This window comes from Octopus sinensis, linkage group LG3 (assembly GCF_006345805.1).
Source record: "Octopus sinensis linkage group LG3, ASM634580v1, whole genome shotgun sequence".
Classification (NCBI taxonomy): domain Eukaryota; kingdom Metazoa; phylum Mollusca; class Cephalopoda; order Octopoda; family Octopodidae; genus Octopus; species Octopus sinensis.
This window is the reverse complement of record NC_042999.1, coordinates 141912299-141936863: the sequence shown is the minus strand read 5'-3', so window position 1 is coordinate 141936863 and position 24565 is coordinate 141912299. Positions and strand designations below refer to the sequence as shown.

At 38.2% G+C, this 24565-nt stretch overlaps 1 protein-coding gene across 2 annotated transcripts in view; it reads right to left on the bottom strand.

The window, feature by feature from the left end:
• Positions 1 to 47: 47 nt before the first annotated feature.
• LOC115209549 overlaps positions 48 to 24565 on the bottom strand; it is a 39987-nt gene continuing 15469 nt past the window's right edge. Inside the window, exons 2-6 of one of the 2 annotated variants that reach the window (XM_029777983.2) lie at positions 18162 to 18904; positions 6171 to 6610; positions 5743 to 5923; positions 3932 to 5002; positions 48 to 1380 (exon numbers count right to left, since the gene is read on the bottom strand). In XM_029777983.2, the coding sequence (XP_029633843.1) occupies positions 3965 to 5002; positions 5743 to 5923; positions 6171 to 6610; positions 18162 to 18904 (2402 nt within the window). In that variant the 3' untranslated portion in view covers positions 48 to 1380; positions 3932 to 3964. Of the gene's footprint in view, positions 1381 to 3931; positions 5003 to 5742; positions 5924 to 6170; positions 6611 to 7140; positions 7743 to 18161; positions 18905 to 24565 lie in introns of those variants that run through there. The other variant, XM_036501438.1, reaches the window with a different exon arrangement.

Sequence of the window (24565 nt, the reverse complement as noted above, 5' to 3'; positions counted from 1 at the left end):
GAGTTTTATCTTCAGAAGTTAAATTCTAATAAATCCATAACAACAAATAAACATTACCCACAATTTTGTTTTAATTTAATTTCTACAGATACAACAAAATCGTAAACTGTTTCACAAATAAAACTTCGCGGTTCTTTAAAAATATGTTAAATAGAATAGATAAAATAGACACAATTTTAGCTGTCATGTAAAATGGAGAAATCTAATTGTAGTCAGTCGTCGTACTGGACAGCGATCTAAAAAGAAAGCTATGTTAGAGTTACATCCCTTGTTTTACGATTTTGACTTTCCTAGTCAATAATTTCCCACCCAAATAAATATGAGCAAAATTTGCAGTTTGAAATTTGAATATTGGCGATGAATGTTGGAAATCTTGTGACACTACAGATCTCGTGATAACTTTTTTTGTAAAATGTAACAAATGAATGCAAGTATCTTAGTTTTAAATACTGCCAATTTCTGAAACATTGAATGAAACGTTTTTAGGAAGTGATTCATGTGTCTAATGATAAGCAAAGACAGTGGTGTCACCGGAGATATAAAATATAAATGTATTTTGAAATGTTGATGCCTTCACACAAATTCAAAGCAAACTATATCATTTTAGAAATATGTTTTATCAACATTGTCTATCACAGTGGAAAATAAATGTTATGAAAAATTGCTTTTCAGGCAATCTGGCATAAGAATTTACACCTTTATTCCATTTTCCTTTCAGTTCATGTTATTGCTTTTTGTGGGGGAAGTGGGGAGAGTTCCCCAGAAATTATGGTAAATCATCATTGGTTTTGTTGATTTATTTTCTCAGTATTTGTTCTTCACTCCTAATGAATAATGCTGTTAAACACATTCTGAAGAGATCTTTTGAAGATGGTACAGAAAGAGATCATTTGAAGATGGTATGGAAAGACAGGTGTCATAGTTTTTAATGATACATAATGAACAATTCTATGCTTTCTCAGCAAAAACTGTAGTGTATTGCTTTATAAAATTTGCACTCAAATGACTGAGTAATAACAACGCACAAAGTTACTCTGAACTGGTACTCAATTTTCTTGGTAGCATAACATATACATACCATCATATACGAGATATTACAGTTAACTCTAGGAAAAACATTCTTCTTGTACAGTTCTCTCAGAACATAAAAAAAAGAAAAGAATTTCCAAACAGAAGTTATCACCAAAAATCTCATTGTACAGGAAATTTATAATCCTGACCGCAACAAAACTACATCTCAGAAACATCTGAAATCAACAAGTCACACAGCAGAAATGCAAGAATGGGAAGTTCAGCTGTTTTTAAATGACTCTGTTCATTACATACACTGGGTTATTATCTTCAAATACTTCTATGTAGCGTTTGCTAGTTTTGGTCACTCTGCAATTAAAACAGAAACCTGTGAGCATAAAATACCTTAAGTAAACAAATGTAAACTTTAACAGACAATACTAAATGGTTATCAAATGTTTTTAGCTTTTTAATGAAATCTGAAATAAGTTAATTAAAAAAATGCTATGATGTTCTGAATTGTTGCAGTAAAAATCATAAAATGCGTGATACTTTATTATACTGAAACATTATAAATAGAAAAGTCATATTGGTTTCAAATTTTGGCTCACGGCCAGTAATTTCAAGGGACAGTGTAAGTCAACCCTCATGTTCAACTGGTAATCATTTTATCAACCCCAAGGATAAAAGGTGGAATTTGAACTCAGAACATAAAGATAGATGAAATGCCACAAAGCATCTTGTTTGGTATGCTAACGATTCTGCCAGCTTGTTGCCTTATATAGAAAAGCCATATTAGATATAATTATTAGTAGGGAAATTAAATGACTAATGTAAACAAATAAATGAGTTTAACATTTCTTTTTTCTGTCTCAATAATATATTACACATATTCCATGAACAATTAAAACATCTTATTCATTTTTTTGGAAAGTACAAGCAAATTAATCTATTTTCTATACTAGCTTTGTATTGTATAAGATTGTAGATATAAAGAATATATCAATACAAATTTTAATATTGATAAGTAATAAAAATTAAGTCAACAAATGATGAGGAATGTTTAGAAAATAAGTTTTAATAATTAGATAACTTTAAAGGGCTGTGAGCTAGCAGAATAGTTACCGCACCAAGCATTTCTTCCAAATTTACATTCAAAAGCACCCAGTACACTATGGAGATGTTGGTGTAAGGAAGGGCATCCATGTGTATGAACCAAACCAAAACAGACTATGGAACCTGGTGCAGCCCCTGGTCTTGCCAGTTCTTGTCAAGCTGTTCAATTCATGCCAGCATGGAAAATGGATGTGAAATGTTGATGATAATGATGTTGCATATTGGGGTTGATGTAACTGACTTACACTCTCCTCTGAAATTTCTGGCCCTGTGCCAAAATTTGAAACCAATAATGAGATAACATAATGAGTCTTAATAATTGAACAATGTAAATTGGAAATGACAGAAGTAAGTTTCTGACAACTTCCTCTAAAAACTATCATCACCAGTGTCACCATCATTGTTTTAATGTCCACTTGTCCATGTGTGCACAGATCAAATGGAGTTTACTGAGGCAGATGCTGTTATCACCAACCCTCACCTGTTTCCAAGCAAAGTAATATTTCCCCATGGTCAAACATTTCACAGAATATTGAAAATTAATGACATGGCTTGATGATAGTGACAATCACTTACAGCTATTACATGATGTCAAAACAAGGACACAGAAATATACACAGACATACAAGGTGGTGCTGAAAAGTTCCTGCCTCTAAGGGTTTTGTGAAAGGCCTAGTTGGAGGCCCAATCTTCCAAGTTCTTTTACAGAGCTTAGAAAAACTGAAGGGCTGCTGCAATAAGTGTGTAAATCTGAGAGGGGAATATGTTGAATAAAATCATAATTAATTGATCTGCCTGTATTTTATTTTACCCAAAGCCAGGAATTTTTCAGCACCCTCTCATATATATGTATAATATATACAAATACATACATATATACACACATACCTATATAGATATACATACATACACATATATGTATATACATATCATCGTCAATCAATCATCAATATTTTAACATCCACTTTTCCATGCTCACACGAGTTGAAAAGAGTTTACTGAGGCAGATTTTCTATGGTTGGATGCCCTTTCAGTCACCAACCCTCACCTGTTACCAAGCAAGGTAATATTTTCCCCATGGTCAGACATGTTTTCACAGAATATTGCTTGTATAACAGTGATATTTATTTACAGCTATCATGTTATGTCCAAAAAAAAGGAGATGCAAACATACACACACACAAAAATTAAGCCATTGAGTGATGAGAGATTTTAGAAAATAAATACACACAAACAAGATAGGCTTCTTTCAAATTCTATCTCCCAAATCAACTCACAATGCTTCAGTTGGCCTGGAGCTATAGTAGAAGACACTTGCCCAAGGTCCCATGCATTGAGACTAAACCTGAAATCATCTGGTTGGAAAGCGTACTTCTTAACTATATATTACATACACATGCATGATGGGCCTTCTTTCAGTTTCTGCCTATGAAAGCCACTCACACGATTTGGTTGGCCCAAGACTTATAGTAGAAGATACTTTCCCAAGGTTCCACACAGTGGGACTGGATTCTAAACTATGTAGGCGGGAACAGACACACCTGCATCAATATTAATAAATTTAAGATAATAACAGAAGTTTAACAGTGTGAAAAGTTACAATTTTACACCAAATCTAATGTACATGCATCAAATCTAACATATATATATCATTTTTAATCATTTCTAATAAACAATTTCCTACTTTGTTAAAGAAAAAATAGACTTTTCTAATTTTTTGAGATGATGAAGTTAGATTTCTTGCTCATTATATAAGAACTCTTAATAAATACAATAGAGTACTGGAAGAAAATGAAACACAAACCTATTAAATCGGGAACAGATCCAACAAATATGTTCAGCTATCTGGTAATGTAGTTGGAATTTTACTGCCATTCACAGAAAATAAACTTACAGGGTATGGTCTAGAATTTGATGTTGGTGGGGGTTCTGTACATATGGTACTGGAGATCTCTATCAAATCAGAATTATTACTGAGACTGTCTTCACTTATATTCCCTGTGGCAGATGTTACTGAAATTAACTGTAGTTCTTTCTGATTATCAGTATCTTTATCACAATCTTCAGTATGCTGGGATAAACAAGTCTCTTCAGATTGAGGGATATCAGATATATTGATGATATCATTGGAATCCATATTTAGATCATTTCTATACTGGTTATTGATGATATTTCCAGAAGTGGCACTGGTACCAGGTGTTAGATGAAGATTATTATTGGAAGTAATGTTGCTAATATCCATGAATAATTCTTCTTGAATACTATATTGATTTTCACCAGGACTACACGGTTCCATTTTTAATTGTAGAGAGTTGTGGTTTGTTGCAGGCTCTATTTCTGATTCCACTTCAGTTTTGATATCAACAATCTGGTCTGTAGCCATATTTTCTGCAGACCTTACATCAGAAACAGAAGAAGAACTGGATGCAGATGTTGATGCAATGGTAACAGGAACATCAGTTTGCATGCTATTATTGCTGTAAATATTTCCAAGTATCTTCATTAACATAGAGTTCTGAACCTCATTAGAGTCTCCATGTGTTCTGGAAGGGAGTAATCCTGATAAAGAACAAGGTTCTGCCAACAAAGGTTCCACCACAGCTGATAAAATATCTTTAGTCTTAGCTTTGTTCAATTCATTACTACAAAGTTGTTCAAAATCTTTCATATCTAATCTCTCACCAATAGTTTTCAGCTGCACTAGAATATCTTCATTCAGATCTAACACACCACTGTACATGTATTCTGCAAATGCTAAAAGTGCTTCTTTACTGACTGAACTTGGAAATGTCACTTTAGGAAACAAACTACTTGAGGTGTTATATAGAATGGGCAATACTTTTGGACACACAGCTCCCAAAACCATTTTATGAACCTGAAAGATAAAATAAATGTGGTAAAAACATGCTTTATATATTGCTAAATGCTATTTGAAATTCTCTACAATGCACACATTTTTTAAAGATTCAGTTCATCTGACCAGTTAAAAGTCAACAACAATATACAAAAGGCTATTCAACCTTTCAACATGAATGATGTGCATCTTTCTAGTTGATCCATCATTGATATTGACAAAACCGAGAGAAGAGCATTTAAGAAATGGAACTTAAATTTAATTTCAGTTAGATCCTACCACATAAATACTTGTGTATATTGTCTGGCTGAGAAACATCCCAAGTAGTAGGTAAAGTATGCAGCAATTTTACTCAGATTTGAAATCACAGATATTTTCCAGTATTGGATAGGAATGTTATTCTTTTGCATGTTTTACCAATAAGAAGATTTAGACTCAGAACAACAAGTTATTTATTACACAGTATACTTACTACTTGTGGCACTTGCATCTTCTAATGACATCTAACTGAAAATTGTCATTGAGACTTAAGAGACACTAGATAGTATTTTGAACTACTGATCTTTCCGTCAACATGTTATTTCAATGACATAGACATCCATAACTTTCTTTTTTGAACTAGATCAGAATTCTGACATATTAAATTATACCAGCTTATTTTACTGTACCAATATTATAAATATATCTTTAATGATTCATTAGTATTGTAAAATGTAAATTTTATACTGAGTAAAAGGGATAAACAATTATAACATACATACCATTACATTTGTGGTACCATTACTAATATACGAGTCACACAAACGCCCAACTTTCCACATAGAGAATAGATTGGACATTACTGCTACTTGGTGATTTGGTACAACTAAAGTACGTTTCTCTTTCTGAACAGCTGGTATAGTTGATTGTGGAAGAACTACGACTTCATCAGACAGGGAATGACTTTAAATAAAATAAATTGTTATCAATGAAATCGAAATGTTTTCGAATATAAAATGCATCAAAACTGAATATTGATACATTATGTAATAAAATATTTGATAGTTTATATATCTAACAGAAAATATCATCTGTATTATATAAAAGTGAAATGTTACACATTAAGATAAAACAATTTGTCATTTTATACACACAAAACGAAAAGTAGATTTCTCTTTGAAAGAAAAAAAAATGTTTTTAAGACACTTACGCTATTGAATTGCTGTTAATTTTTGGTACTTTTGAATTGTATTCTACAGAATTTTTATTTAAAACTACGTCAAAATGCTGCTCTCCAACAGAAGAATTACCAGTAGATTCTTTTATCCATCGCTGATGAGATCTAATTTGGTTGGATGGCCTCTGAGATAAATGAGATCTGTTCACTGATAAATCTTTAGCTCCGGATCCAAATTGGCGTTTCAATTTAGGAAGCCGTTTCATGCGAGGTTTTACTCCGAAAGATCTCCCAGTTTGTTCAATATCAATGATAGATCGACTAGAAAGATGCACATCATTCATGTTGAAAGGTTGAATAGCCTTTTGTATATCGTTGTTAGAATTGACTTTTAACTGGTCAGATGAACTGAATTCCACCGGTTGATTCAAATCAGAAATAGCCAAAGGTGAACGCTGTTGGTGTGCTAGAGGCTGAAAAGAAAAATTGTCGTTGTCACTTTTGATATTAATCTATGAAATTGTTACTTTTAGACATCCCTTTATATTGCCAACTTTTCCAGGATGAGTTATTTCTCTTTATTTTCTAACATCAACTCTGCGAGTGTTGTGTATCGCGAACACAAAAGCATGATGCATGATGCATGAAATGGTGAAATAGAGAGACAGAGAGAGAGATAAACCACTTTGGAAAACTTGTCAAAATACTATGAGATATTAGAAGGTAATATTTACCATAAATAGGTTTAAAATATAATGTCAGTAGTAACAAATCCTTACTGCATTATATATTATTATTAATGCAATACACTTTTATAACGATCAAATTTGGCTTCTATAAAAAGAACAAACAAAGGATTATATATTTATCGGTTTTGGGACAGAGATAAAGCAATAGTCTCGATTTTGTGCAAGAATAAAAAAAGAAAAATTATGTATTGGAAAAAGTGATTTGTGAACGAATGTTTAATTTACATGTCTTAATGAAATACGTGTTACAGTACCTTAGGACGAAATGTCATAGCACGTTCCTCGTGTGTATTAAGAACTTCACCACCACACCTCACATTATAAAAAGTATAACGATTCTTAAAACCAACAAACCAGCCACTACTAGCACTAAAAGCAGGCACGATTGCCGGGTTTTCGGCTTTCTTCTTCAGGTCTTCATAAATTGATAAAGCTTTTTCTTTTATAGTGAGAAAGCTTGTTCCAGATAGTTTTTCTGATTGATCTTCTAACCACAAACATAAAAGCCGCTCCATCTCCTCAAGTTCCCTTGGTCGCGATCTTACAGATTTGCAAGCACTGAGGCTTGTTCCAGCAATATAGCTAGCTTTAATTTTTTCGGCATTGTCTCTAATGGTGCGTAGAGTAGACTCTTTTATTCCCGTTGCACGAACAATATCACATGTTCTTTCATTACGTTCAAAACGCTGTATTACATCTAGCTTCTCTTCAAGCGTTATAGCTTTTCTTTTACATTCACCTCCCGCAACTTTATTACCAGAAGACGTTTTATATGCAGTCGTGTTATTTAGTCTTTGCATATTTATGGGTAGCAAAGTAAAAAAAAAAAAAGGAAAGAAAGGACTGAGAATTTATGGAGTACCTCTCAGGAAGAGGGTATCACAACAAGACATGTCTGTTAACAGTACATGTGAAATACACACGGAAACTCATTTGGCGTAAACATTGTATTCATCCGCATGTGAATCAACTGATGGTGTGTCAGGTTTATTAGTCTTTATTATTCTGTTAGACATCCGGTTGCTGTGTTCCGGAATAATTTGTGTTTAGAACTCTTCTAACAGTTGTCGTTAATAACAACTTGCAGAAGTTTTGTTGTATTTGTTTTGGTGAAATATTTTCTCCCTAAATTGAAAAGTTACCTGGGTCTCTTCAGAGTAAATTCTTTGCCACAACAGTAAGTTTGGCGTATCGCCGTAAGTTTTAAAAATAAATTCGGAAATTTGATTTGCAAATGGATCTGATTATGTCATCCTTTTGTATAAAAACTGGACGGCGCTTGGGAATAGCTTTCACTAACTTCATGACAAAGAAAAAGGCACGGAATTTCCGATAATATTGCTTTCAGAATTGTACTTCCGTTGTGTGAAACACGAAAATACTAAAAGCAATTTTTAAAAGGAAGAAAACACCAATTTCTCGCTCTTTTCCTTCCGCATGATGTAGTGATAGTTATTGCAAAAGCGCTTAAAATTTAAATTTACTTAGCATACAGAAATATAATTTTGATTTGAAAGTTCAGAGAAAACCATTTTTATGCATGTTTCTTATTGAATTGTACATCTTTGACATGGTCACTCTGCTTCATCGCACACCTCTCTCGGCAAACTTGATTTTTCTTCACATCAATCTCAAACATGCATACTTGCATATTCATTCAGCAGTCTGTATGTGATAACTTAGCTCTGCTTAACAGCATCAAAACACGAGAACATGATCACTATATATATATAAAATCAAGGATAAAAACTATATAAGATTTCAAGTAGCCAGCATGTAACATATGCTGGCTACATATATATATAGTTGAAAAGTGCAGCACACCCAGGTCGCTTTTAACTAGTATATAGACATCTAAAACCTTTATATACCAAGTCTGACAATCTTCATAACGTAACTTTTTAAGGAAGCCGCCCAGTTTTGATTACAAAAGCTGTTTTCGGCTAAAGTAAGGAATATGTACACCGGTGTTTAGGGTTAGGGTTTTTGTTACGCCGAAAACGGGTTGTGTATGTATGCTTTACCTCCGCCCTGTTTTCTCTCTTGCACCAGTATCAAGATACTGCAGGCATGAACGCTTAGTAACTCCCTAAAAGATAAGTTTCTTCCTTACGTGATGAGGTCGGTAAACAAATAATGGCTTCTTTGACTTGCGTTATATGCTTATGGAAATTTTGTGGGATTATAGAGGTGTTTTCTTGTTACCTTCTTTTGGATTAAAAAAAAAATTTTTTTTACATGGTACCTCTTGCCACACCTTCCTAGGCACTCAGAACGTAAAGAACTAGAACAAATACTGTAAAACATTTTATCCTAAAATCTAACAATTCTATTAATCCACTGCTTTGAACTCAGAATGCAATGAACCAGAACAAGTGCCACCACTCCTTTTGTCTGATGCTGTAATGATTTTGCTTATTCACTGCCTCGTGTGCATCAATGAGTTACTGTTCTCATAAGTAGAAAATGGAGTATTCACAAAAAAACATCCAACAAGTAGAGAAGCTTTCACCAACCCTTCAATAACTGACCTCCAAGCATCCGAGGTGCATTCAAAATGTATCCAACTATTTTTTCTGCCAAAACTAATGTCACATGGGGAGAATCATTTGGGTGGGAGGTGACATCACTCTTCAAGCATATTCCGAGAGTAGAGACGTGTAGCATGCACTTGTCAGATTTTCATTTTCATGCAAGATGACCGAATGCATTGAGCAGAAACCATAAACCTATGTCTCATCGCCAGTGATAATGGTCTTCATGAAGTCTGGGTCATGGTTTGCACAGTCCAGCATGTTCTATGTGATTTCCATGCAGAGGCAACTCTGCTGCTCTGCCAGCACCTTGGGGATAAACTGTGCAGACACTCTCCATATGCACAAATCTTTCATTAAAATGAAATGCATTGATCTCGTGCTTGTTCCCACTTCATGAACAATTTCCTGGATTGTTACATGACAGTCTTCCATGACTATTCACCAAATATTCTCAATCAGCTCCTTGTTTCAGCTTGTGAATGGCCTGCCTGAGCATGCCTTGCTCTCCATTGATGTGTGGCCATGTTTGAAGCATGCATTACCACTCCTTGATCTGAGTTTTGCCCATAGCATCATTGGCAAAGGCCTGCTGAATTTTCTGAATGGGTTGAACTTGAGTATCATTAAGCTTTTGCCAAAACTTGATGCAATAACGAAAATCCACCGAGTGCCCACTACACATCTGTATTCTAGGTGTAACAGCCGGGAACTAACATGGCCTACCAGTATGAAAACATGTGCTGAAAGAGTGACATCACCTCTCACACAAAGGATTTTGCCCACACTGCATTATTTTCAGTGGGAAAAAATGAAGTCAGATACTTTTTGAATGCACCTCATACTCTCCATTTTTTATAACTATAACTACAATAGTTCCTTATAGCTTGGAAATTTCAACTCTACTCTGTCTCACTTATATTGTTTGATGCACCACATTTTCTGTTACAATTGCAAAGTTCTCTTGTAAAAGCTTAAAAACCATAAGCTTTGATAAAACTTTAATAAAATCAATTGAAGTGTTTGGAAAATGTAGAAATGCAGTGGGGGAGCAGAATTGGTCTTGAAGCAAACTGATGAAAAGCAAGGGACATGTTGTAGCCATATTAGACCTCCACAACAAAGCATATCTACCCAGCTTGTAAGACTAAGAGTGACCTGTAGCCATCTCCCTCTCTCTCTCAAGTACACTCCTTTTCCTTTTTCTTTTTTGTCTTACAAGTTACTAGTGCCGATAACACCCTCTCACAACAATAAGTCTATTCCTCCTATTCTGCTTTACTCTCATCACCTTACTTAAAAATCAATCTCTTTTTCCTATTCCCCTTTTACTCATGGGGTCTCTTTACACTGGCACATTGCAAATCTCGCTAGTGGTGGTACTATGAAAAAATTACTTAGTACACTATTTAAATTGGTTGGTGTTAGGTAGGGCATCCAGCAGTAGAAACTGTGCCAAAATTGAGACACTGGAGCAAAGGGCATAGCCAGGTCCTAATGTTAGTGAGAGTGGGCACATAAAAAAGTCATCAATTTTGAAAACTGTGCTGGGAGGGTTGTTTCCCTATAAGCTACATCATTGCCTGGAGCACAACTCAATCTATTAACTTGTTGGATTGTATTGGACCATCCAATTCAATTCAGCATGGAAAGCTGATGTAAAATGATGATGACTACTAACAATTTAAATTAAAATACTACATTCAAATATAATTTTCCATATGGCTTTAATAATGCTTAGTCAACCTATCTGTGTTTTTATACACTGTCAATCATTTGTTTTTAAATATATTTAGCACATTTAGCTAGCAGTTCTTTATGCAGAAAGAGATGAAAAATGAAATGTTTGCATTTTATTTTTCATAAATATGAAAAGTTTAAACAAGCTAAATGTAAACAGTTAGCTGGATTAGAAAATTACTATTTTTAAATCTCACAACATGAGATATTCAGCAACAGTACTTTGTAGTAAAGATTGTTTGCCAACATAATATGGCAGTCCTGGTTTAGGACGACTGTTGCTGTAATTTAGCCCCAGGAGACATCGTCTCTAGCTGGCTATATGACACAATCTGTGTCCTTATATTTTGAAACAAGGGAATCCAGCATCCCCACTAAGCTCATAACAATATCTGTGTATCGCGATTTCCGGGTTATTTTCCTTCATCAGCACAGAATAATTGTTCGGTTAGAGGTGGCACTGCCAAATTCCCGTTCAAAATATATAGTTTTCGAATGGGAATTTGGCAGCGCCACCTCTAGTCGAACGATTATTCTGTGCTGATGAAGAGAAATAACCCAGGAATTGCGATACACAGATATTATTTTGAGCCGAGTGGGGCTGCTAGATTCCCTTGTTAGAAAATACAAGGACACAGATCGTGTCATGTAGCCAGCTGGAGACTATGTCTCCTGGGGTTAAATTACAGCAACAGTCGTCCAAAACCAAGACGATTGTGGCCGTTGCCAGCCTCCCCTGGCACCTGTGCCGGTGGCATGTAAAAAGCACCCACTTATTCTAAAATTTTTGATGCGTCTTGCAACCTTTTCAATAGTTGTTAACTCTGTCCATTATTGAAGCTGCATTCTTTTTGTTTGTGTGCATGCATAGGGGCCAGTGTAAGAACCACCTTGAAGAACCACATAGTAAAGTTTAACAAGAAACTATATATACAGGTTCAAGGTGCAGCCATTGATGTTGGTGTAGCTGAAGATGTGGCCAGCCTCTTCATGACCTTGTGGGACTGAAAACTTTAGCAATCCTTAGCAGAACAGTCCACAACTCTTCTACTCTACAGTAGGTATGTAAATGACATTAATATCATAGTTAAGACCAACTCTAGTAATGGTAATGTAGAAACTGAGAGGAATGTAAATGAGAGCATCCAGCAAGTAGCTAACTCCATCCACTAAAGTATCAAGGTAACTATAGATTAATCCAATAGGCACCCCAACAATAGACTCCCCATCCTTGATACTGAACTTTGGTAAGACAACTCAATCATTTTCAATATAGAGATTTGAAACATAAAAACAGGTCTACCATTTTGCATATTCTTTTATGTTTTATATATAATCTCAAACTGAAATCTTCATGTTTATTTGTCCCATCAGTACTGGGAAGAAGAGCATGGTTTCTTGTTCTCTGAACTCTTGTCTAATTACTATTATTGTCTGTTTCTTTCCAATTCACAAGATATTAGTTCTATTTACTCTAGGACGACCTTTTCTATGTAAATTTAAAATACTATGTTGATCCTATTTATTTTAATCTCTTAGACTAATTTTGTTCAAATTGCTGGTTGATAGGCTATATTCTAGAATAGTATAAAATATTCCAGTTTTAAATGTATTCAAGGGAGAAATGAGATTACGAAAAAGAACACTAAAGAGTGGTTCATCCTACTTTCAGGCCAAATCTACTATAGGAAAGCAGGATACCTTTTGAGCACCAGTTAATCTTAAAGAAAAGCTATAATCCAGAAAAAAAATTCAAATAAGAAGAGATCAACATATATATGGAAAGATATGAACATCACAATACAGACTGAGGAAAAATTAAAGGTAGAGTTAACAATAATTTCCATACAGCTCTGAATATTTATATTTTGACAAAAGCAGAAGAAAAAAGGACTAACGAGTATATTTTAGAAGTATAAAAATCTCATGGATATATGTGTTACATTTCTATAAAATATAATTGAAAGACTCAATAGTTTACAGCTCTTAGCTCAGAAAAGTTGATAGTTTATATATATATACCTGGAGTGAGTTGTATCTCTGACAAAGACAATAAACTATCAAAAGTTCAATTCATTCAGCTGCAGTCACATACTGAATAGAAGTACAGTTCACCGATTAAGTGATAAAAAGAGATTCAGTGTACAGCTGCTTTCTTTTCTTCTTTTTTATGTTTATTAGCCTACAATGCTGTGAGGATATTATCTTTCATGGTTATAGAGTGATTGGTAAGAGCTCTACAAGCCCTGTACTGGGATGCTGTCAGTGAGGTGAGGGTTGGCAATGAGTACAGTGAAGACTTCTGAATAGAAGTAGGGGTTCACCAAAGATCAGTTTTCAGTCCCCTCTTATTCATTATAGCCCTCCAGGCAATAACAGGAATTCAAGACAGACTGCCCCTGGGAGCTTCTCTATGCTGATGACCTTGCCCTAATAGCTGAGAAACTGCCAAAACTAGAGATGAAGTTTAGGGTGTGGAAGCAAGGTCTAGAATTGAAGGGCCTTAGGATCAACCTAGTAAAATCCAAAGTATTAGTAAGTAGGAAGGTTGTCAAACCACAATCCCCTTCAGGTATATGGCCCTGCTCGATCTCTAGAAAAGGTGTGGGTAGAAACTCCATACAATGTATCCAGTGTAAGCTATGGACACATAAAAGGTGCAGCAATATCAAAGGAAAGTTAACCGGGAAAATAGTTTTTGTGTGTGGCAGATGCACAGGAGCAGTAAACACTGAAGATGTACAGAAAACAGATTCCATCACAGCCAGTGGGAAAAACTAGAAGTAGTTAATAGCTACCACTACCTAGGCAACCAAGTCTGCAGTGGGGGTGGTTGCTCTGAGAGTTTAGTGGCTAGAATAAGAATAGCCTGGGGAAAGTTCAGGGAGCTCCTACCTCTGCTGGCAACTAAGGGCCTCTCGCTCAGGATGAATGGTAGACTGTATGATGCATGTGTGCAAACTACCATGATACACGGCAGTGAAACATGGGCCGTGACTGCTGAGGACATGTGTAGGCTTGAAAGAAATTAAGTTAGTATGATCCACAGGATGTGTAATGTCAATGTGCATACACAACAAAGTGTAAGCACCCTCAGAGAAAAGTTGGGCATAAGAAGCATCAAATGTGGTATGCAGGGAGATGACTGTGCTGGTATGGTCATGTGTTACATATGGATGAGGACAGCTGCATGAGGAAGTGCCACTCCCTAACTGTGGAAGGAACCCTTGCAAGAGGTAGACCCAGGAAGACATGGGATGAGGTGGTAAAGCATGACCTTTGAACATTGGGCCTCACAGAGGCAATGACAGGAGACCAAGACTTTTGGAGACATACAGTGATTGTGTAGACCCGACAACTAAAGTGAGATTGCAGCCATACATGTCCGGCTCAGTTAAGAGTACCCCTGATGCGTCATGCAATATGATATGCTTGAGAAGACCTGTTGGGTCAAGTGAAACCAATATCATAGCTGTGGCCAGTGCCCCCTGTCTGGCTCCCATGCTGGTGGCATGTAAAAAGCACCATCCGAATGTTGCCGATGCCAGTACCCACTGACTGGCCCCAGTGCCGGTGGCACATAAAAAGCACTATCCGAATGTGATTGTTGCCCACTTGACTGGTTCCTGTGCTGGTAGCACGTAAAAAGCACCCACTACACTCTCAGAGTGGTTGGCGTTAGGAAGGGCATCCAGCTGTAGAAGCTTTGCCAGATCAGATTAGTGCCTGGTGCAGCTGCTGGCTCTTCAGATCTCAGTCAAACCGTCCAACCCAGCATGAAAACTGACGTTAAATGATGATGATGATGGTTTAGTAGTGTATCAAGACGAAGATTTTCCATCATTCACTTAATGCATAATGTTTTATGAGTTCCTCTGAGATATTTACATCATTGTTTATTTATGACTGACCCATCTTTGTTATGTATATTATCCATGTATATGTTAGGTGTACTGAGATGTGGCATCTACTCCAGATAACAGGAATTTTTGCAGGGAAGATTTTGCAATCATTATTAAGGTAAATATGTGATAATGATAGTAATGATGATTTATTAATTAGATTGCATCATCATTATCATTTAACGTCCACTTCCATGCTAGCATGGGTTGGACGATTTGACCGAGGTCTGGCGAACCAGATGGCTGCACCAGGCTCCAATCTGATCTGGCAGAATTTCTACAGCTGGATGCCCTTCCTAATGCCAACCACTCCGAGAGTGTAGTGGGTGCTTTAACGTGCCAGTCAGGCAGTACTGGCAACGACCACGCTCAAATGGTGCTTTTTATGTGCCACCTGCATAGGAGCCAGTCCAGCGGCACTGGCAACAGCATCACAAGTGCCAGTAAGGCGATGCAGGTAACGATCATGCTCAAATGGTGCTTTTTACAAGAATTATGAATAGAAATAGGTGCTAGACTGAGGTATTGAACTTTCTACTGGTTGAGAGTTAAGTGTGAAAAGTTGACCATTTGATAGAAAGATTAATATTCTAGTGGCTCAATTATTACTGGTTCTCATGAAGATAAGGACTGACGTCATATTAATAAGTGTTGCTCATGTCTGTAGCAATGATGATAATTGATATTACTGTTGTTGTTGGCTAAGATTTAAAGGTGTTAGCTAATGTATGCAGGAGAAGCAGATGTACTGATATAAACAGGTAATCATCATCATCATCATCATCATTTAACGTCCGCTTTCCATGCTAGCATGGGTTGGACGGTTCAACTGGGGTCTGGGGAGCCCGAAAGCTGCACCAGTCCAGTCAGATCTGGCAGTGTTTCTACAGCTGGATGCACTTCCTAACGCCAACCACTCCGAGAGTGTAGTGGGTGATTTTATGTGCCACCGACACAGGTGCCAGACGAGGCTGACAAACGGCCACGCTCGGATGGTGTTTTTATGTGCCACCGACACAGGTGCCAGACGAGGCTGGCAGACGGCCACGCTCGGATGGTGTTTTTATGTGCCACCGACACAGTGCCAGACGAGGCTGGCAGACGGCCACGCTCGGATGGTGTTTTTTATGTGCCACCGACACAGGTGCCAGACGAGCTGGCAGACGGCCACGCTCGGATGGTGTTTTTTATGTGCCACCGACACAGGTGCCAGATGAGGCTGGCAAACGGCCACGATCGGATGGTGCTTGTTACGTGCCCACAGCACGGAGGCCAGTCGATGCGGTACTGGCTACGGCCACGTTCGGATGGTTTTCTTATGTGCCACGTGCCACCGGCACTGGTACCACAAAGATACAAATTCCATTGATGTTCATCTATTTTGATTTGTTTTGATTTGATTTGATTTTGATTTTCACTTGCCTCAACAGGTCTTCACAAGTGTCACAAGAAGGAAGGTATGCACAGGTGGACTGACTACGTCCCAGGTAGGGGCCATGGGTTATGGCCTGACTAGTCTTGCCGGGTCTTCGGATGGTGTTTTTATGTGCCACCGACACAGGTGCTAGATGAGGCTGGCGAACGGCCACGATCGGATGGTGTTTGTCATGTGCCCACCGCACTGACTACGGCACTGATGGATTCTTGTGTGCCACAGGCACTGGTACCACAAGATACAAATTCCATTGATGTTCATCTATTTTGTCTATTTTGATTTGATTTGATTTGATTTTCACTTGCCTCAACCGGTCTTCACAAGTGTCACAAGAAGGAAGGAAGGTATGCACAGTGGACTGACTAGTCTTGCCGGGTCTTCGGAAGGTGTTTTTATGTGCCACCGACACAGGTGCCAGATGAGGCTGGCGAACGGCCATGATCGGATGGTGTTTGTTACGTGCCCACAGCACGGAGGCCGGTCGATGCGGAACTGGCTACGGCCACGTTCGGATGGTTCTCATGTGTGCCACCGGCACTGGTACCACAAAGTGTGTGCCACCGGCACTGGATGGTTCTCATGTGTGCCACCGGCACTGGTACCACAAAGTGTGTGCCACCGGCACTGGTACCACAAAGATACAGATTCCATTGATGTTCATCTATTTTGATTTGTTTTGATTTGATTTTCACTTGCCTCAACAGGTCTTCACAAGTGTCACAAGAAGGAAGGTATGCACAGGTGGACTGACTACGTCCCAGGTAGGGGCCATGGGTTATGGCCTGACTAGTCTTGCCGGGTCTTCGGATGGTGTTTTTATGTGCCACCGACACAGGTGCCAGATGAGGCTGGCGAACGGCCACGATCGGATGGTGTTTGTCATGTGCCCACAGAACGGAGGCCAGTCGATGCGGTACTGGCTACGGCCACTTTCGGATGGTTTTCTCTTGTGTGCCACCGGCACTGTACCACAAAGATACAAATTCCATTGATGTTCATCTATTTTGATTTGTTTTGATTGATTTTGATTTTGATTTGATTTTCACTTGCCTCAACAGGCCTTCACAAGTATCACAAGGAGGAAGGTATGCACAGTGGACTGACTACGTCCCAGGTAGGGGCCATGGTTTATGGCCTGACTAGTCTTGCCGGGTCTTCGGAAAGTGTTTTTATGTGCCACCGACACAGGTGCTAGATGAGGCTGGCGAACGGCCACGACCGGATGGTGTTTGTTATGTGCCCACAGCACGATGGCCAGTGATGCGGTACTGACTACGGCCACGTTCGGATGGATTCTTGTGTGCCACCGGCACTGGTACCACAAGCGGTACTGACTACGGCAAAGCAACAGATAGTGGAAGATGTGTGATGAGCAGATCGAAGAAAACAGAAAGAAGTAGTGAGGCCAGGTATGAGAAAGTTAATGAACTTCACAGATAAAATGATGCAGGATAAAGACAAAAATGGTGATGAGGAATACTAGAGACTTATTGAATGCATACCAGTATGGAAAAAAAGTAGATATTAGAGTAATAAAATAATGATCTTCAATAAACCTTGGTATAGCAGGCTGAATGTAGAGCTTAACATAAAAATCCAGAATATAAGGTAATATGATCTAATATCGGTAAAAAAAAAAGAAAGAAAAAGTATCATTAACTTACAGATTTCTCCTTGTTGGTGGGGGCCATCTCCCAGAGAGCCTCAGATGATTTCTGACTGTCAACATTACAATCTTCCACTAGCTGGTGGTAATACTGAGTAATTCCTAAATGGGTTTGTGGTACTGATGAAGTTCCAGTGATGTCCATAGAATGTGGATAAGACTTACTGTTACTAAGTCTTTCATCAGTAACATAATGAATGACAACTTTTTGGTTATTATTAAAAGAACGATAAACATGTTTTAGCAGACAAGTTTCAATCTCATTAACTAACATTCGAAAAGTACTTTGACGCAGAGCAGGGCTCTGATTCAAGATTAAATCATTCGATCCTAAACTTAACCAAGAGTAGCCATCTTTAGTCCAGTCACTGGATTCCTGTGAAGGATCTATTTTCATGAGGTAAATTTCTCCCCGAATTGGCTCACAAGGAGGTTGACTTGAAAAAACTTCATCTGGTAGCATTAATAAATCCATAACTTCTTTTGTTTCAAGAAATTTGTGAACTGCTTTTCGGTAAGATTCAGATCCAACATTTGTGAGGGATTGACATCTTTGTTGCAATTCAGAATTGCAAACAGACAGAGCAAACAGTGTATCATCAGAGCTGGAATCCAATTTTCTTTTGCGTTTTGTCTTACCTCGGACTGAACCAGCTTGGAAATCCTTTGCACGATCACGACCAAGTCGAAGAGTTGGAGCCCAATCGGGGTTTGCCGTTTCATATAGAGTAGCAGATTTTCCTGTAAAATAGAATAGAAGGAACTCTAATAAGTAAATAGGCTTCTTTTACCACCAAAATTGGTGCAAAGAGGGATAATAATATAACTACAAACAAAAGTTTGGTAAGGAAATGGTTAAGGTGTTTCAGATGATAGATGTCATTTGTATGACTATCATATTTAAGTTTTGAGTAGGATTTGGCAGAATCTGCTATTAACAGCAAATTTAAAATATCCTTTTTAAATGTCAAGTTTCATCTACTGACTGGGTAACCATGTATCTCCTCTACAGCAAGACACCTGTTTCTGTCTCACTGTCACTCTAACCTCTCATCATCAGGCACAAGGGTCACTTCCAAAGCTACATCTCTTCTCAAAGGATCTTTATCTTGCAAGTTATTTGGTGGCCCTGTCAGTGCTGGTGCCATGTAAAAAGCATCTAGTCCTCACTATAAAGTGGTTGGCATTTGGAAGGGCATCTAGCTGTAAAAAAAACCATGCCAAAACTGATCTCGCCTGTGCTGGTGCCATGTAAAAAGCACTCAGTCCACTCTGCAGAGTGGTTGGTGTTAAGAAGGGCATCCAACTATAAAAACCATGCTAAAAGACAGCAAAGCATGGTGCAGTCTTCTGCCTAGCCAGCTCCTGTCAAACTGTCCAACCCATGCCAGCATGGAAAGTGGATGTTAAATGATGATGATGCCATAAGATGGATCCTTTACTGAACTGCCTTTTTGGTTTCAGTTGAATGAGTCATATAAGTAATATATTATTTACTTACTTTTTTTAGAGACAGTTATAAGGAAATAGTGCTGAAACACCCAAGGTATGGTGTAGGATTATGAGCTCAGTTCACTTCAAACGTTCTATTATGTATCTAATTAGAGTATATCATTCTACATCTTTACTTCACCTAGCAGTTGAAAATAGTCGTCAGAACTTCTGGGACCATTATTTACCATGGAATTCACTGGGAGATTTCTCTCATCTGTTTAATGCTGCTAAATCTAAAGTTAATTACTGACTCAATGTACTCTAAAGATTTAAGTATAGACTAATTATTCATGGAGAGAAGGGAGATAAGACTAAAAGTAAATGCTTTCTCTCTTTCTACTTTTTCCCTTTTTATTTCTTGTTCATCTTTTCAAAGTAAAACATGGATTCTAAAATTCTTGTTCTTATTTCATAATTGTTAACCTTGATTTCTGCTTTTCTATATATTTTCAATGACTAAAGAATTGTGCTGCAACAAATTTTTAATTCCCACACCTACTATTGGAATTCCCTCTAATGTTTAACTTAGTATTGTAATGATTATTTCCCTTGATTTATCTTGCAACTGTATGTTGGCAAAGGAACCCAAAATCTGAAGTTATAGATTCAAATACTACTAGACTTAACTTTCATTACAATAGAATTCATAAATAGCAGATCAAATGAAATGGAGATACAGTGTTTCAGATATCTCAAATGACAAGAGGTGTAATGTAACATTTTTGTGGCTCACAAATTTCTCTTCAAATTGCGTCAAAGCAACCTCTTAAATTTCTCAATAGATAAATATTAAAAAGCCATTTTCATTATTATAATACAGAGATTTATATGATTGTCATTTAATACTCTCTTTTACTTGTTTCAGTCATTTGACTGTGGCCATGCTGGAGCACCGCCTTTAGTCAAGCAAATCGACCCCAGGACTTATTCTTTGTAAGCCTAGTACTTATTCTATCGGTCTCTTTTGCTGAACTGCTAAGTTACAGGACGTAAACACACCAGCATCGGTTGTCAAGTGATGTTGGAGGGACAAACATATACACACACACACACATATATATATATATATATATATATATATATATATATATATATATATATATATATATATATATATATATATAATATATATATATATATATATATATATAATACAAATAAGAAAATGGAGAAACAAATTTGGTTTGTTCATCAACTTACAGATATTATAATGTTAAGTTGATGAACAAACCAAATTTGTTTCTCCATTTTCTTATTTGTATTATAAATTTACGGTAAAAATATTTCTTTACCTTCACGCATTTAATGCAATAAATGACTTAATTGCATTGCAATTAAAAACATTTATGTATTAAGAATTTGGGTACTTTACCAACAGTATATTGGATAAATGATATCCCATAGTGGGTTACACCCATAACCCCTATCTTACTTTATATATATATATAAAGACGGTTTTTTTTCTCTATTTTGTTGCACACACGCATTTTTGCTAATACATACGCGGTGAAGCTACACATTAGCGTCGTATTTTTACGTTCGCTATTTCCAGTAAATATCGGTACTTAGTTGTGCCATTTATTTACTAATTTGTATATCATCATCATCATCATCATCATCATTTAACGTCCGTTCTCCATGCTAGCATGGGTTGGACGGTTCAACTGGGGTCTGTGAAGCTGGAAGGCTTCATCAGGCCCAGTCAGATCTGGCAGTGTTTCTACGGCTGGATGCCCTTCCTAACGCCAACCACTCCGTGAGTGTAGTGGGTGCTTTTTACCTGCCACCTGCACAGGTGCCAGACAGAGCTGGCAAACGGCCACGAACGGATGGTGCTTTTACGTGTCACCGGCACGGGGCCAGGCGAGGCTGGCAACGGACACGAACGGATGGTGCTTTTACGTGCCACCAACACGGGGCCAGACAGAGCTGGCAAACGGCCACGAAACGGATGGTGCTTTTACGTGTCACCGGCACGGGGGCCAGGCGAGGCTGGCAACGGGCACGAACGGATGGTGCTTTTACATGCCACCGACATGGGGGCCAGACAGGGCTGGCAAACGGCCACGAACGGATGGTGCTTTTACGTGTCACCGGCACGGGGGCTAGGCGAGGCTGGCAACGGACACGAACGGATGGTGCTTTTACATGTCACCGACATGGGGGCCAGACAGGGCTGGCAAACGGCCACGAACGGATGGTGCTTTTACGTGTCACCGGCACGGGGGCCAGACAGAGCTGGCAAATGGCCACAAACGGATGGTACATTTACGTGTCACCGGCACGGGGGCCAGGCCAGGCTGGCAACGAACACGAACGGATGGTGCTTTTACGTGCCACCTACACGGGGGCCAGACAGGGCTGGCGAACGGCTACGAACGGATGGTACTTTTACGTGTCACCTGCACGGGGGCCCTGATGTTGATCGACCTCAATTTGGTTTGATCTTGATTTTGACTGTTCTCACTGGTCTTGCCGGGTTTTCTCACGCACAGCATACCTCCAAAGGTCTCGGTCACTGGTCATTTCCTTGGTGAGACCTAAAGTTCGAAGGTCGTGCTTCACCGCCTCGACCCAGGTTTTCCTGGGTCTACCTCTTCCACAGGTCCCCTCAACTGCCAGGGTGTGGCACTTTCGCACACAACTATCTTCAGCCATTCTCATCACATGACCATACCAGCGCATACGTCTCTCTTGCACACAACAACTGATACTTCTTAGGTTCAACTTTTCTCTCAAGGTACTTACACTCTGTCGATTATGAACACTGACGTTACACATCCATCGGAGCATACTAGCTTCATTTCTTGCGAGCTTACGCAAATCCTCAGCAGTCACAGCCCAAGTTTCACTACCATGTAGCATGGCTGTACGTACACATGCATCATACAGTCTGCCTTTTACTTTGAGCGAGAGGCCTTTTGTCACCAGCAGGGGTAAGAGCTCTCTAAACTTTGCCCAGGCTATTCTTACTCTAGCAGTTATACTCTCAGCGCACCCGCCCCCGCTACTGACTTGGTCACCTAGGTAACGGAAACTATCAACTACTTCTAGCTTTTCTCCCTGGAAAGTGACGGAAGTTGGTCTCAGAGCATCTTCAGTGTTAATTGTTCCTGAGCATCTGCCACATACAAAAACCATCTTCCTAGTTAGCCTTCCTTTGACATTGCTGCACCTCTTATGTGTCCATAGCTTACACTTGGTGCATCTTATAGAGTTTCTACCTACACCTTTTCTACAGATCGAGCAGGGCCATCTACCTGAAGGCGTTTGTGATTGGTCTACCTTCCTACTTATTAGGACTTTGGTTTTGGCTAGGTTGATTCTAAGGCCCTTCGATTCTAAACCTTGTTTCCATACCTGAAACTTCTCCTCTAGTTCTGATAGAGACTCAGCAATTAGAGCAAGGTCATCAGCATAGAGGAGCTCCCAGGGGCATCCTGTCTTGAATTCCTCCGTTATTGCCTGGAGGACTATGATAAATAGGAGGGGACTGAGGACTGAGCCTTGGTGGACCCCAACCTCTACCCTGAATTCTTCACTGTACTCGGTGCCAACCCTCACCTTACTAGCAGCGTCTCTGTACATGGCTTGTACAGCTTTCACTAACCATTCATCTATCCCTAGTTTCCTCATTGACCACCAGATGAGGGATCGGGGGACCCTGTCGAAGGCTTTCTCCATATCAACAAAAGCCAGGTATATATATATATATATACACACACATATATACGATGGGCTTCTTTCAGTTTCCGTCTACCAAATCTACTCAAAAGGCTTTGGTCGGCCCTAGTAGAAGACACTTGCCCAAGGTGCCATGCAGTGGGACTGAACCCGGAACTATGTGGTTCGTAAGCAAGCTACTTACTACACAGCCACTATATCGATCACTTTAAACACTTAATATCTGGCAACTTTTACTTTGGTTAACATTTTCAGGGAATATGTGGTGTTCAATTCCAAGCATGTGAGATTTTTCAGTAGCTCCTTGCTGTGCTGTTTATCTTTAATAGTGTTAAGTGAACTGGAATCAGAGGTCTTTAGAGCTTACCATGACAGTTTACTACAATTTTCAGTAGAAGTGAAGTGAGGTGAAGAGATGAAATATGGAAGATACTGGACAGCAGTATGAAGGGCAAATTACTAGGATTGGATGGACTGTCTCATGGATAAAAGATTACAAGAGGAATACAGTGGATAATTTTAGACCAATCACTAGTTCACTTCAATGAAACAGATCACCCATTGGAATTCTATGTGAGCCACAAATATCCGGTGACATTATTGATTACAGATGCACGCAATAAGAAATCATTGTTACTACTGAGAGGTAAACAAACAAGTGGATAAGGAAATTGATCCTAAGTTCCGAGTCATGATTTTATATTCTACTGTAGGCCAGATACTTAATTTTACATGTCTAAGGTTCCACAGCAGTGTAAGAAATTACAACTTTTATTACTACTACAACAGTGAAAATAACATAATAAAGCAACAAAGCTGTCCATAAACTTTGCCTTTCATCTTTCCATAACAATAATATAAAAACTTGTAATACATTAATTTTCAATTTAGCCAAATATAATTCCTCCAATATAAAATTATGCTCCTGCCTAAGCAAAAATGAATTTGTTAATATTGCTTCAGTTTATTGTCTGTCCTCACTATCTTCCAAACTTGAAATTCCACCAGAGTAAATATTACCTTTTCAGTCTCAATTACTGAAGTACCAGTAATATAATGTATTCAGCTGAAATGACTATAATCTTTCCCTATAAATACTGGTAATGTGCTAAGTCATATTTATTTGATCTATGAACTTTCCAGACGTAACCCCCTCTCTTCAGCTGTGTCTCTGATGTCAGTGGGAAAAAACATGAATGGAATATCACAAAATCTCAGTTCATT